A 16647-nucleotide genomic window follows, 5' to 3' on the forward strand; every position below is an offset into this window, starting at 1 on the left:
TTAGTAGCCAAACACCTAGCCACTGTGCCACTAGGGCCCCAAAACATTACTAGCACACTTAAATGTTTTCTATACATCTCCCTGAATGGCTTTTGCTCTGAGGGGTTACTACCTTCCTGAATCTTTTGCTTTTTTTACCTTTCTTTTGTCAAGTTTTATCAATATATTGTTGAGTTTTGCCTACTTATATAAATGGAATCAAACTTGAGTCACCTTTTAATTCAACATTATGTCCCTGAGATTCATCCATATTAATGTGTGAATAATTCACTCATTTTGACTGCTGTGTAATATTCTAGTGTTAGACTATGCCTTAATTTATTTACTCATTCTTACTCTTGTTTTTCCTAAAACAGAATCATCATCACATCACTTCCTAGATTAATTTCCTTCATGGCTTTCCATCATACTTGAATAAAATCTAAGCTCCATTTCATGGTATATTACTTCCTGACATTTCTTTGCATTATCTATGGCAATAAAAACACACTGATTTTCTTCTATTCCTTGAAAGTGCCAAAACTGTTGGCCTCCTTTGCTCTGCTGGAACTCTGCCTGTAGGGCTTCTTGTGGGCTCAGGTCTCAGCTCCATATAACTTCCTTAGAAGCCTCTTTTCTGACCAGCCTATCTAAAGAAGCATCCCTAGCTCCCTCCCGGCATAGTAGGTGCTCCATAAATATTTCCTGAGTGAAAGAATAAATAATACTTTGACTTAAAAAAAAAGTATCAAGGAAAAAGGGTGCTGAACCTATCCTTACGTGAGTGGTTCTCAACAAGTTGCAATTTTGCCCTCTAGGGGACATTTGGCAATGCCTGGAGACATTTTTGATGGCCACAGCTGGGAGGGAGGTTATCATGACTAGGTCTAGTAGGCAGAGGCCAGGAACGTCGCTAAACATCTTACAGTGCACAGGACAGCCCCTCACAAAGAATTGTCGGGCTCAAAACATCAGTAGTGCTGAGGATGAGAAACTCTGCCTGAGATGAAAAAAAAAAAAAATCTTCTCAACAATTCTTCAAAAAATAACTTTAATTTTCATCTTTTTAATTGTAGAAATAAAATTAAATGAAATTGGTGAGATAGTAAGAGTATTTTAAGTCATGGAAAACATGAAAATCTAGAGCTATATACTTCTATATTTATTAACTAATTTCAAAAGGATTTAACCATTTAATTTGGTACAGCAAAATGAACCAAACAATTTTTTTTTTTTTGGTAGTAAAATATGAGCAAGAATGCACAGGCTTGGTATGAGTTTTAATTTATTTTTCTAACTAAAAAAAAAAAAAAAATCCTTAATAAGGTCAAAACACAATAGTATCATTTAAATAAGCAGTTCTTTGAAAAGGGAAATTTTCATTTTCTTAACATCAGGAGACATTTAAACTTTTAAAATGTACACATTACTGGACTTGTCCATGGCAGTGAAGGGACGTCGAGCACAGATAAGCCTAAACAGTGAGCAATCTATACATCACACGTACCTAGAACTTACTGGCAGGCTGTCCTTCTTGGAAGCCTGGTTGGACCATCTTACAAGAATAATTTTCTAGGATAATACCCCTTTTCCCTTCTCAATGGATTTCTATTTTTATTTTTCTGTGCATATAGCTGGAATTGTGTTCTTGTACTCCTTATGCTTGCATTCATCCTTTCATTAACTAATATTTCCTGAAGACCTACTATACCCCCGAGGAAATGGTGCAATGGTTAAGTACTTGGTTGCTAAAAGGTTGGTGGTTTGAGCCCACCCAGTTGCTCTGCAGAAGAAAGACCTCATGATCTACTTCTGTAAAGATTACAGCATAGAAAACCCTCTGGGGCAGTTCTACTCTGTCACATGGGGTTGCTATGAGTTGGAATGGACTTGATGGCACCCAACAACTATACCAAGGACTGATATAAAGTGGTGAACTGAAGAGAGTTGTTTGAATAAGTTACTGTCTGAAGGTCTCAGGTTCTCAGAATATTTTAACTGTCATCAGCTAATGGGAAAGTTGACCAGCTGATCTTAGTGAAACTCTTCCACAGAAACTTCCATGAAAAATTTTTTCTTAAAGAAAAACACTCTTCTGCTGAGCTTTTGAGAAGAGGTTCCACGTGAACGGTGTGTACGTGTTTGTGTGTTTATTACCTGGAGGAATGTTTGGGCCCATAACCGTGATCTGATTTTCAGGACTGCGCTTTCTCCTCCTTCCAATCGTCCCACCACACAGGAGATTTGTAAGCACTTAATATTTGTACAATTCTGTAAAAGCAAGAGCAGTAAATCAGCATCTTTAAACTCTGGTAGAGTGCCAACATGGAAGTAAGTTTACTTATGTTTTATTTCCTCAGAAGTCATTTCCTAATCATTAAGTTAAAAATTTTAATAAAGAACAAATGTGAAGCATTGTTAAAATGGAGACAAACAGTCGTCTGCTTAAATACTGATGGAAAAATGTTTATGTCCTTTTTTCATAATGGAAGGATATAAATTTTGTTTAGAAAATTTGAATATAAGTGCCATCTGGCTATGATGCCAATTATCCCACTGATTACCAGGAACAATCTGACTAAACTGCTGGGCTAAGTGTCCTAAACTTTCCACCCATTCTCGGGGCTCCACGAACTTCCCTTTTTTTCAGCTAGAGAAGGAGTTATTCAAGTGAGGGCACAGCAACAGCTAGAACCTCCAAACAAGCTGTTACAGTAATAGATCACTTATGTCATATGTGTTACTAAAGCTTCTAAGACATAATTATGATTAGGGTTAAATATAAAGAACACTTTCCTGGAAACAGCCACTGTAGAGCTAGGAAGGTTCAGGATGGCAATGGTGAAATTCTTTCAAAGAATTTTAGAGGATTAAAAAAAAAAATGACTAGATATGCCCATTGTTACAAAATCTTCTATTTTTTTTGTTCCTTACATACAACTAAAAGCATAATTCTTACCTTAGAAAACAAAACAAAACGAAACAAAAAACCACAAATATATTTAGAAAGAACTAAGAAAAACCAGGGTTCAGTAGTAATGATGGAGGAACTTTTGTGGTAATATAGAGATAAAATGGAACATAAAATACAACATAGGATTTAAGCTCTTAGACTGTCTAAGGACTTTAAAGCAATCTTCCTGTAGGCAGCCATTGAATTGCTCTCTTCCATTTTTTTCGGACTCAGGAAGACATTTCTTAGACACATTCTCAACAACTGACCCTGGACTAAGCAAGTCTGGAAAGGGCTGCAGAGAAAGCCCTGTGAGTCTGCCATCTCAAAGACTCAATGTTACCGACCAGGGCATAAGCATTTGCTCCATAAAATTCTTCTCTCTGTCTGTATTACTTCCTTGTTGCAAAGCAGGCCTTTCTGCAAGTTGGATTCACTAGGCTATATTTTACCCAACTCCCAGGATTCCCCAGGTTATAATGGGTAACCTTTAATACAGTCCGGCCTTTGTGTCCCCAGGTTCTACATCCGCGAATTCAACCAACCACGAATGGAAAATACTAGGGGAAAAAAAAAAGACTTTTTCTTCCTTGTCATTATTCCCTAAACAGTATAGTGTAACAACTATTTACATAGCATTTACATTGTATTAGGTATTATAAATAATCTAGAGATGATTTCTCTCTCTCTTTCTTCCCACATGTCTGTCAGTTTGTTGTACTGTGGGGGCTTGTGTGTTGCTGTGATGCTGTGATGCTGGAAGCTATGCCACCGGTATTCAGATACTAGCAGAGTCACCCATGGAGGACAGGTTTCAGCAGAGCTTCCAGACTAAGACTAGGAAGAAGGACCTGGCAGTCTACATCTGAAAAGCATTAGCCAGTGAAAGCCTTATGAATAGCAGTGGAACATTGTCTGATATAGTGCTGGAAGATGACCCCCCAGGTTGGAAGGCACTCAAAAGATGACTGGGGAAGAACTGCCTCCTCAAAGTAGAGTCGACCTTAATGATGTGGATAGAGTAAAGCTTTTGGGACCTTCATTTGCTGATGTGGCATGACTCAAAATGAGAAGAAACAGCTGCAAACATCCACTAGTAATCAGAACCCGGAATGTACGAAGTATGAATCTAGGTAAATTGGAAATCATTGAAAATGAAAGGGAATGCATAATCCTAGGCATTAGTGAGCTGAAATGGACTGGCATTAGCCATTTTGAATCGGACAATCGTATAGTCTACTAAGCTGGGAATGACAACTTGAAGAGGAATGGTGTTGCATTCATCATCAAAAAGAACGTTCCAAGATCTATCCTGAAGTACAGCGCTGTCAGTGATAGGATAATATCCATACACCTACAAGGAAGACCAGTTAATATGACTATTATTCAAATTTATGCACCAACCACTAGGGCCAAAGATGAAGAAAGAGAAGATTTTTATCGGCTGCTGCAGTCTGAAATTGATCGAACATGCAATCAAGATGCATTGATAATTACTGGCGATTGGAATGCAGAAGTTGGAAACAAAGAAGAAGGATGAGTAGTTGGAAAATATGGCCTTGGTGATAGAAGAAATACCGGAGATTGAATGATAGAATTTTGCAAAACTTACGACTTCTTCATTGCAAATACCTTCTTTCACCAACATAAATGGCGACTATACACATGGACCTTGCTAGATGGAACACACAGAAATCAAATTGACTACATCTGTGGAAAGAGACAATGGAAAAGCTCAGTATCATCAGTGAGAACAAGGCCAGGGGCTGACTGTGGAACGGACCATCAATTGCTCATATGCAAGTTCAAGCTGAAACTGAAGAAAATCAGAGCAAGTCCACAAGAGCCAAAATATGGCCTTGAGTATATCTCACCTGAATTTAGAGACCATGTCAAGAATAGATTTTACAGACTGAACACTAATGACCGAAGACCAGATGAGTTGTGGAATGACATCAAGGACATCGTCCATGAAGAAAGCAAGAGGTCACTGAAAAGACAGGAAAGAAAGAAAAGACCAAGATGGATGTCAGAGGAGACTCTGAAACTTGCTCTTGAGCGTCGAGCAGCTAAAGCAAAAGAATTGATGAAGTAAAAGAACTGAACAGAAGATTTCAAAGGGCCTCTCGAGAAGACAAAGTAAAGTATTCTAATGACATGTGCAAAGAGCCGGAGAAAGAAAACCAAAAGGGAAGAACACGTTCAGTGTTTCTCAAGCTGAAAGAACTGAAGGAAAAATTCAAGCCTCGAGTTGCAATAGTGAAGGATTCCATGGGGAAAATATTAAATGATGCAGGAAGCATCAAAAGAGGATGGAAGGAATATACAAAGTCATTATACCAAAAAAAATTAGTTGATATTCAACCATTTCAAGAGGTGGCATATGATCAGGAACCGATGGTACTGAACGAAGATGTCCAAGCTGCTCTGAAGGCACTGGTGAAAAACAAGGCTCCAGGAATTGATGGAATATCAGTTGAGATGTTTCAACAAACAGATGCAGCGCTGGAGGTGCTCACTTGTCTGTGCCAAGAAATATGGAAGACAGCTTCCTGGCCAACTGACTGGAAGACATCCATATTTATGCCTATTCCCAAGAAAGGTGGTCCTACCGAATGTGGATATTATAGAACAATATTATTAATATCACATGCAAGCAAAATTTTGCTGATGATCATTCAAAAATGGCTGCAGCAGTATATTGACAGGGAACTGCCAGAAATTCAGGCTGGTTTCAGAAGAGGAAGTGGAACCAGGGATATCATTGCTGATGTCAGATGGATCCTGGCTGAAAGCAGAGAAAACCAGAAGGATGTTTACCTGTGTTTTACTGACTATGCAAAGGCATTCGACTGTGTGGATCATGAACTATGGATAACATTGTGAAGAATGGGAATTCCAGAACACTAAATTGTGTTCATGAGGAACCTTTACATGGACCAAGAGGCAGTTGTTCGGACAGAACAAGGGGATACTGAGTGGTTTAAAGTCAGGAAAGGTGTGCGTCAGGGCTGTATTCTTTCACCATACCTATTTAATCTGTATGCTGAACAAATAATACAAGAAGCTGGGCTATATGAAGAAGAACAGGGCATCAGGATTGGAGGAAGGCTCATTAACAACCTGCGTTATGCAGATGACACAACCTTGCTTACTGAAAGTGAAGAGGACTTGAAGCACTTACTAATGAAGATCAAAGACCACAGCCTTCAGTATGGATTACATCTCAACATAAAGAAAACAAAAATCCTCACAACTGGACCAATGAGCAATATCGTGATAAACGGAGAAAAGATTAAAGTTGTCAAGGATTTCATTTTACTTGGATCCACAATCAACAGCCGTGGAAGCAGCAGTCAAGCAATCAGAAGACTTATTGCATTGGGTAAATCTGCTGCAAAGGACCTCTTCAAAGTGTTGAAGAGCAAAGATGTCACCCTGAAGACTAAGGTGCGCCTGACCCAAGCCATGGTATTTTCAATCACATCATATGCCTGTGAAAGCTGGACAATGAATAAGCAAGACTGAAGAAGAACTGACGCCTTTGAATTGTGGTGTTGGCGAAGAATATTGAATGTTGAATATGGACTGCCAAAAGAACGAACAAATCTGTCTTGGAGGAAGTGCGGCCAGAAGGCTCCTTAGAGGCAAGGATGGCGAGACTGCGTCTTACATACTTTGGACATGTTGTCAAGAAGGATAAGTCCCTGCAGAAGGACATCATGCTTGGCAGAGTACAGGGTCAGCAGAAAAGAGGAAGGCCCTCAACGAGTTGGATTGACACAGTGGCTGCAACAATGAGCTCAAGCATAACAACGATTGTAAGGATGGTGCATGACCAGGCAGCGTTTCGTTCTGTTGTGCATAGGGTCGCTATGAGTTGGAGCCAACTCGACAGCACCTAACAACAACAACAGAGATGATTTAAAGCATATGGGAGTAAGTGCATAGGTTATACTCAAATACTGTGCCATTTTATATAAGGGACTTGAGCATCTGAGCATTTTGGTATTCGTGGTGGGGGGTGTGGGTCGTTCTGGACCCTTTCCCTCAACAGATACTGAGGGACAACCGTATATGAAATTTATGCTCCTAGAAAGTATTCATTTTGATGACATTTTACCTATTAAGTTTCATTTTCTCATTGGATCCCAGCGTGGAAATAAATGGACTCCTCACAATCTGTTTTCTTGTACCCATGTACAGGAATGGTACCACTCACTCTAAATGTACTCCCACACTAATTTGAACTTTTCTTGTGGGCTATGCTTTACTCAGGAGCTTTAGTGGCCCAGTGGTTAAGAGCTCGACTACTAACTGAAAGATTGGCAGTTCAAACCTACTAGTGGCTCCACTGGAGAAAAGACCTGGAGACCTGCTCTTATAAAGATTATAGCCTAGGAAACCCCATAGGGCAGTTCTACTTTATCATACAGGGTCGCTATGAGTTGGAATGGATTTGATGGCACTTAACAACAACAACATGCTTTATCCATTTTTTTTTTTAATGTATAAACTCATTTAATTTACTGTAAGGCAGTCATGGCAAGGCACACAGGTCAGACCACAAGACATTAAAGTATGATAGAAGAATCAGGGTAAACAATTACAGTGTTGTCCAATGGTTAGAGTCCAAATCTTTTAGACTTCAGGCTTTTATGTTTAACTAGAGGTCTCAGGATGCAAACATAACCAGTGGTGTGTCCTTGATGGAGGTCCCTTGGTGCTAGGGTTCACGGTTGGCAGTGGTGAGGCAAGGCTGTTTTGGGCAGAGCCTCTGGCAGCACTGGCACTTTGGAGAGCTCAAGAGACAGGCCAACATACAGACAGTTGCCTCTGACTTGCTTTTGGAAAAGGAGTGAGTTTATTTTGTTGTTAGGTAGAGTCGGTTCCACCTCATAGCCACCCTGTGTACAATAGAATAAAACACTGCTCAGTCCCGCGCGATCCTTACAATTGTTGGTATACTTGAGCCCATTGTTGCAGCCACTGTGTCAATGTATCTTGTTGAGGATCTTCCTATTTTTTGCTGACTCTCTACCAAGCATGATGTCCATCTCCAAGGAGAGCCTGGTAACATGTCTAAAATACGTGAGACGAAGTCTAGCCATCCTTGCTTCTAAGAAGCTTTCTGGCTGTACTTCTTCCGAGACAGATTTGTTTGCTCTCCCGGCAGTCCATGGAATATTCAGTATTCTTCACCACACCATAATTCAAAGACGTGAATTCTTCTTTGGTCTTCCTTATGTGTTGTCCAGATTTCACATGCATATGATCTGAGGCAATTGAATACCATGGCTTGAGTCAGGTGCACCTTAGCCTGCCTGCCTAAGTGCTTAACATGCTTTTCAACACTTTAAAGAGGTAAAGGAGCAAAAGCCTGGGGTTTTCACGTGATTTAGTTTCTTTGGTCTTACCTGATAAGGATCTGTCAGGGTGGTGCCTGACTCATATGACATCAGGGTCACGTATATCAGAGGTCCATAACCAGGGGTGCATATTCAGGATGTCTTAACATAAATGAACCAAAGGCTATGTCATACCTCATCAGAGTGAAGCAATTGTATTACAATGAGGTAGCTGGTTATAATATTGGAACTTATACAGAAAATAGACATTCACTTGTCAGTTTTAAAACTTAACCTAAATGTCTAAGCCACACATTACATGTTTTACACATGTGTGATATCGGATCATTATATTATAAGCATGCATAGCATTTCTCTTTAAAGATTCATTTTTGGGATGACAAAGGCAGTGCCCTTTGAGATAATGAAAAGTCTTGCAACATGTTTCCTTAACAGCTTAGGCTGCTGTATACTAGCAAACATCTTGCCTATGCAGGGAAATATAGATGAGATTTATTTTTATCATTATTGTCTACAAATGTGCACTGAGAACACTGAACCATGGCCCAAGGCTTATGCATGGGGTATATAGGCTGTTTATATTCCTAAGCTCTTCATAGACTTGTCTAGATACAGAGGACAATCTGGCCTGGTGCTCTGCAATTTACTCCCATTGCTTACTAACAGCCCTACAGAACAAGAATGAACTGCTGGAATTCAGAAGTCCTACTTAGGCTCCTAATAGACTGAGAAAATCTAAAATGGGGCCAGCTGGATGTGAGAGATTTACCTCAAACTTTCTACGGCCATCATTAAAATAATGCTCTTACATTTCAACTTCACAAATGGTACCAAAATTTTTTTTTTAGAGGCAACTCTGAGTTTGGAAAGCCCAAAGCAGTTTTCAGTACAGCTGCCTTTAATTTTCTATCACTCTTAACATTTATTTTTGTCTCAAGCTCTGAGCACTGGCATATTATAAGTGCTCAATAAAAATCAGTTTATTGGACATTATGTAAAGTAATGGACTGAGACATTTTACTTTTATGAAATGAAAAACCACAGAATAACCTGAGGAAAGTTTGACCATAATATCTGTCTTTGAGAAGCACCTCAGGATTCTGTAAGAACAAAGCTAATAGTCATGTGTATTATAATGGGCTCAAGCGTAACAACAACTGTGAGGATAGCACAGGACCGGGCACTGTTTTGTTCTATTGTATATAGGGTCACTGTCTTAGTCATCTAGTGCTGCTATAACAGAATTACCAAAAGAGGATGGCTTTAACAAACAGAAATGTATTCTATCACAGTCTAAGAAGCTAGAAGTCTGAATTCAGGGTGCCAGCTCTAGGGGAAGGCTTTCTCTCTGTCAGCTATGGGCAAAGGTCCTTGTCATCAATCTTCCTCTGGACTAGGAGCGTCTCAGTTCAGGGACCCCGGGTCCAAAGGAATAGCACGCTCCTGCCTCTTCTTGCTTGGTGGTATGAGGTCCCCCTGCCTCTCTGCTTGCTTCTCTCTTTTTTACCTCAAAAGAGATTGACTCAAAATACAACCTCATCTTGTAGGCTGAATCCTGCCTCATTAACATAACTGCCTGTAATCCTGCCTCATCAACATCATAGAGGTAGGATTTACAGCACATAGGAAAATCACATCAGATGACAAAATGGTGGTCAATTACACAATACTAGGAATCATGGCCTACACAAGTTGACACACATTTTTTGGGGTTTTTTGGTTTTAGTTCAATCCGTAACAGTCGCTGTGAGTCGGAACTGACTTGACAGCACCTAACAACAACAATGCATACTGGATAAATTCTAGTAAGGTCAGGTTTTTATTTAATGCTTCCAAATACAGGTGGTTGGGGGTTGTTCTTGTACTAGATTTAGGTCCTGTGATATTTGGGATTTTGTGCCTATAGCATGAGCAAGAATTCTCAAAGCTCTGCAGTTTGTGTTACTTGTGAGGACTTTCTGTTTACCTATACTCCATTATCGACACACTGTGCACCACTAATCCCACTCTCTGGAAGCAAAAGAGGTGACTCAGAAGTAGGCTGTTTTGGTAAACTCCCTGGAGACAATGGCCCCAGTTAGCTAGTTTTGTTGGATGATTCTGGAGAAGGTGGTGTGTCATGGATTGAACCGTGTCCCTCCAAAATATGTGTCAAATTGGCTAGGCCATGATTCCCAGTAGTGTGTGGTTGTCCTCCATTTTGTGATCTGATGTAATTATACTCTATTTTGTGATGTTGTAAATCCTAACATTTATGTGTAAAAACGGCGTGGGGGCAGTGTCTGGCCTCCTCTAACTTCACAATTGGTAAGGAGAATTAAGATCAACAGTGCAAGGCTGACTCCTACGAGGCGGAGGCCAGAAAAGCCTCCTCTGTCTGCCCTCTTTACCAATTCTGACACCAACTGTCCCTCCCATAGCACTCTCTACTGGGTTTGATAAGTCATTGTAATAGCCACACAGAATTCACAGACCACACTCACAATTATAGGGTTTATTAGGGAAGTAACAGGTTACAATTCAGGCTCAGGAACACTCAAGGATACAGCTCTTCCATCAGGACAGCCTCTTCCCAGCTGCGCTCATAGGCATGCCTCTCCTTGGCCCTAGGCCTCTACACAAAGGCACTCAGCTTTCTCTCTACATGGGCTGGGAAGCCCACTGTGCTGTCTCCTGCTGCTGGGTCTCTGGTGCTAGGTCTCTCCTGCCACTTCTTCTCACTGTCTTCAGGGTTACAGCTCACTCTCTGTCTCCTGAGTCCAGGAGCCTCTCAGTGCGGGGATCCCCGGTCCAAAAGACATGCTGGCTCCTGGCTGTTCTTCCTTGGTCATAGTGATATCTTCTCTTCCTGCCTCTGGGGTGGTTCATTTCAAACCCAGCAAGATGGCAAAACTGACTGATCCCTTTAATGTGCCACAATTATCCTATCACACAGTCCCGTCCAATCACTTGGGTGGGAGCTATAAGACCATGGCTAGAAAGGCCACACGAAAGTCATCTATCACACCACAAAATGTTAATGAGGCAGGATCAGTGTGGGGTGTATCTTGAGTCACAGCCTAACAAGAAGGTGTGACGCAAGTCACACCCTTACTCAAGTCACAGCTTTTATCTTATAAAAGATAAAAGGAGAGAGAAGCGAGCAGAGAGAGAAGGGACCTCACTACTGCCAAGAAAGAAGAGTCATGAGTGGAGAATGTCCTTTGGGCCCAGGTCCCTGTGCTGAGAACCTCCTAAACCCAGAGGATGACTGGTGCCAAGACATACGGACATCTCCAAGGAACACTGGCCCCACAGATGTTGAAATGAAACAAAGACCTTCCTTAAAAGCTGACAGAAAAAGCCTGCTCCTAGAGCTGGTGCCCTGAATTCATAGTTCTAGCCTCCTAAGCTGTAAGAAATAAATTTCTGTTTGTTAAAGCCATCCACCAGTGGTATTTTTATTATAACAGCACTAGATAACTAAGACATGGTGCTTAGAATGAATCTTAAAGGGTGATAGTTACTAACAGGGTGGGATGACTGAGACATGGTTCTTTTGTACAAGATCAGGGCATGTTCAGGAAAGCGGATAGCAGGGTACATGGGGTAGAAGGTATCTAGTGGACACATGAGAATAAGATAGAAATGAGAAAGTCTAGGTAGTGAAGAATCTTCCTATTTGTGCTAAGGAGTTGAGACATTACTGTATAGGCACTGGGAGCTTTTTAAGCAAGAGGTATGGTCAGGTTTGTATTTTAGAGGAATGAGTAGCATTTGAAGAAAGAAAGGAGAGAGAAGGGTAGGAGGCAAGGAGGATGATGCGGGTCTATTGCAAGAGTCCAAGTGAGTAATGATGGGGACTTGAAGAGAGGCAGGGGGAATTGAGAGAAGATGAATTTTAGAGAAACTTAGCAAGTAGAATAGATACATGGTGACTAATTAGAAACTGGAATGAGAAACAAGGAGGGGTAGAGGAAGCTCTCTGATTTGGGGAACTGGGTGGATGGTATCATTGAGGTTGGGAATTCTAGAGAGGCAGCACAGTTTGGGAGCTGTGGAAACAGAGAGTTATAGGCATGTTGGGACTGGGGTGGCTGTGCGGCATCCAGATGAACACATACAGTGGGCCTTCAAGTCTAGGATACAGTAAGGGAGGACTAGAATAGAACGGAAGTCCCTGGGTGGTGCACATGGCTAACACATTTGGCTGCCAATCAAAAGGTTAGAGGTTCAAGTACACCTAGAGGCTTGTTGGAAGAAAGTCCTGATGGTTTAAACCAAAAAACCAATCCAATTGCTGCTGAGTCGATTCCAACTCACAGGGACCCTAAAGGACAGAGTAGAACTGTCCCATGGGGATTCTAAGGAGCACCTGGTGGATTCGAACTGCTGACCTTTTGGTTAGCAGCTATAGCTCTTAACCATCACACCACCAGGGCATGGTGATTTACTCATGAAAAATTAGTTATTGAAAACCCTATGGATCACAATTCTACTCTGACATGCATGGGATTGCCATGAGCCAGAGCTGACTCCATGGTACTGATGCCGGTAGGATAGCAAGAGGGACCCAGGAATGGCTGGAACTATGGTCATACAAGAAATTTCCCAGAGAGAGAAAAATCGATGGGAGAGAAGAGGAAGGGGTGAGGGTGGAATCCTGAGGTACAGGACCATATAAGGATGGGCAGAAGAGAAGCCCATGAAAAGGTTAAAAACGTGCAGGCCAAAAGGTAGGAAGAGAGCTAGGAGGAAATATGCTTTGGGAAGCCAGGGGTTTGGTCAATTGTATCAAATGTTGTAGAGGGGTTAAGAGAGCCTGTTGCTGTGAGCTGAGTAGTGAAAGGGAAGTGGGGAAAGCTTGGAGACGAGGAGATGGGGTGACAATGACAAAAGCAGCAGGGGCCCAAGATGAGAAAGGTGAGGATATTCTCAAGCTGAGCAGAAATGATATTTTAGTGTCATAGATATAAATGTTTCCAATGCAAATTGGAAATTACGATCCCAACACAGGATGTTGGCATTTTGCATTTTCAAATTCCTAATCAGAAATGCGATTCGGTAAGTTGTTTTTGACTAAACAAAAACTGTAGGAGGTCATAGTCAGCTTTTGATTTTAGAATAAACTCCGCATAATCATTTCATACCCAGAGCTGTTTTGACTCAAGGACAGGGAGAGGCATATGGCTTGCCATTTTTGAACCAATAAGAGAGAAAGAGAATAAAATATGAGTTAACAAAATCAGATACACAAATTAAGCTTGCCTTGGCCCTCATCTGTTTCCACGATATTCAGAGAAGTTAAAAATTATCTTACATTAAAAATACTTAATGAGAAAGAATAGAAGGAAAATATCTGACCCTAGAACACAAACGCACATCATTTTCAAAAAAATTTTAGCATTAATCTCCTTTGACTCAGTGTATTCAGGAGATACTCACTGAAGAGGAAAATGAAAAACTTATTTGAATCTTGATTTCTTAAAATGTTAAATGTCCCCCGAGGTTTGCACACTGGTTATCTGGAGGGCTTTTCCTATCTGCATATTAGAATTAAAGGTACCAGCTACTGTTTTCCGTTCTATTGCTCCTCCTGAAAACTTTTGTATCAATGAGACATAGTCCTGGGATTTGCATCTATTTCATCTTGATATTTGCTTTTCATCTTTTTATTAGATCTTTACTAATAAGAAAGGAGCCCTGGGGGCGTAGTGGTTAAGCACTCAGCTGCTAACCTAAAGGTTGGTCGTTCAAACCCACCAGCTGCTCCTCGGGAGAAAGATGTGGCAGTCTGCCCTTGTAAAGATTACAGCCTTGGAAACCCTTGAGACCCTCTGTCCTATAGGGGTGCTATGAGTTGAAATGGACGCGATGACAACAGGTTACTAATAAGAACAATAAAGGACTACCTATGTGACAGGGTTCAGGATTTTCAAGACTATGATTAATTTGGTTTTGCATTATCCTACTTTATTTTTTTATGATATTGTATAAAAAATAATTTAATTCAAGGGTGCAGAGACAGAAAAGAAGACATCTCTCCATGTTTCCCACTTATTACCCTACTTCTCTTCCTCAAAACCAACATGCCTTCTCCGTATCATCTGAGAACTCAGGCTGCGACACTCTGGATTGAAATGCCCTGGGCTCAGAACTCAAGGGCAAGTGGGACCTAAAGGCCAGCAGCTCATCCGGGTCTTGGGATCTTGTGCCCCATGTCTACGGGTTATAAAGCCGGGATGTTACTGTTGTTGTTAGGTGCTGCTGAGTGGATTTTCGACCTATTGCAACCTCATGACAGAATAAAACTACCTCATGCGGTTTCCTCAGCTGTAATATTTCTGGGAGCAGGTCGCCAGGTCTTTCTCCCATGGAGCCGCTGGGTGGATTCTAAATGGCCAACCTTTTGGTTAGCAGCCGAGTGTTCAACCATTATGCCACCAGAGCTCGATAAAAATTCCTAGGGTCAGTGTCTTAGGGGATTTCTCATTTAGTTTCTGTGCAGGCAGCCAGGTGACCAAGACCAGAGGAGGAAGTAAAAAAATATAAGCCAGAAAGCATCCAAGAGGGTTTGGAACTTCCAGGATCATTGGGTGGGGGAGGTTCATAGAACCGAACCAGTTGCCCTCAAGTCAACCCCCACTCACGGCACCCCCATGTGCACTGGAGTAGGACTGTGCTCCACGAGGTTTTCAGTGGCTGATGCTTTGGCAGGAGATCACCAGACCCTTCTTCCCAGGCACCTTTTGGTTACCAGCAAAGTACGCTGTTTGCACCACCCACTCTCGTAGAATAGAAAATGCCCTCATATGACAACTATCTCTGTTTTTTAAAATTTGGCTCCGGTGGCTGCAGGCAGGAGTGTAACCTGAAGTAACAGTTTAGTTCTGAAAGAATGGGCAAGATTAATAGAAATGTGAGTTAATTAAAAAAAATTCTTTTATTGTACTTTATATGAAAGTTTACAGAACAAATTAGTCTCCCATTCGATAGTTTTACATAAAGTGCTCCATGACATTCGCTGCATTCCCCACAATGTGTTAGCATCCTCCCTATTTCTGCCCTGGGTTCCCCATTTCCTTTTGTCTGGATTTTCTACCCTTTCCTGCCTTCTCATCTTTGCTTTGGGGCAAATATTGTCCTTTTTATCTCATGTAATTGATTGTTCTAAGGAGCACGTTCCTCTCCCGTGTTGTGTATTTTATGGGCCTATTGTGTTGTTTATTTTATATTTTTTATTGTTTGACAACAGGTTTGATTTTTTGGTCTATTGTTTGCCTGAACGGTGGTCTCTGGGAATGACTTCAGTTCCAAGTCAGAAGGGTGTCTTAGGGCCATAGTCTCGGTGGTTCCTCCAGTCTCTATCAGACCAGTAAGCCTTGTCTTTTTTATGAATTTGATTTTTCATTCCACATTTTTTTCTCCTGCTCTGTCTGGGACCCTCTGCTGTGATCCCAGTTGGAGTTGCTGGTAGTGGTAGTTGGGCACCATCTAGTTCTTCTGGTCTCGGGGTCATGTGGGCTGTGGTTCATGTGGTCCATTAGTCCTTTAGACTAATTGCTTCCTTGAGTCTTTGGCTTTCTTTACTCTCCTTCGCTCCAGATGGGACGAGACCAATACTTGTATCTTAGATGACTGCTCTCAAGCTTTTAAGATCCCAAATGCTACATACCAAAGTAGGATGCAGAACACTGTCTTTATGAGCTGTTGTACCAATTGATGTGATGTCCCCCAAGTCTATGGTCCTTCACCATTGAGCCTAGGAACATTGGTCTGTGGGGCGTTTGGTTATGTCTAAGATTAATTTCCATGACTGTGTCCCTTTTGTGCTCTATTGTCTATATTAGTATACATATAGCACATACATTTATATGTGTAGAAATATACACAATTGAACCTATATGTGCAGGTGGATGTTCTCCCTTACACCCTCTCATACCTCTTTACCTATCTTCCTATGTATTCATTTGTAATTTATAGTTTGCTAATACTATTGTTGCAGATTGTCTATGTCATAGTAATTACTGCAGTTGCCCTTTATTCTTGCGTTCCTCTCAGTGTCTTCCTTTGCCTTAGTTATGTTATGCCGACTTCCCCCATATTGTGTATTGCCTTTCCCTTCATCAGTATTAACACACGTCTTCTATTTAGTTAGTAATTTTCCCTCCCTCCTTCTCCTATCTCTGGTAACCAGCAAAGAAATTTTTTTGTTGTTGTTTTTCCTGTATGTAAAGCTTTTCTTGTTTTTTTGTAATAGTGGTTTCATACAATATTTGTTGATTGTGATTGACTTATTTCACTCAGCATAATGTCCTCTATATCCACAATGTTGTGAGATGTTTCACAGATTCATTGTTATTCTTT

The 16647-nt window shown here is 41.1% G+C and overlaps 1 protein-coding gene across 2 annotated transcripts in view; it reads right to left on the reverse strand.

The window, feature by feature from the left end:
* The window catches only part of ITGA8 (integrin subunit alpha 8), a 228174-nt gene that overhangs the window by 27840 nt on the left and 183687 nt on the right, over positions 1-16647 (reverse strand). For both annotated transcript variants that reach the window (XM_064284887.1, XM_064284886.1), the window contains one exon: positions 2137-2250. In XM_064284887.1, coding sequence (XP_064140957.1) covers positions 2137-2250 — 114 coding nt within the window. The remainder of the gene's footprint in view (positions 1-2136; positions 2251-16647) is intronic.

This window comes from Loxodonta africana, chromosome 4 (genome assembly GCF_030014295.1).
Source record: "Loxodonta africana isolate mLoxAfr1 chromosome 4, mLoxAfr1.hap2, whole genome shotgun sequence".
Lineage (NCBI taxonomy): Eukaryota > Metazoa > Chordata > Mammalia > Proboscidea > Elephantidae > Loxodonta > Loxodonta africana.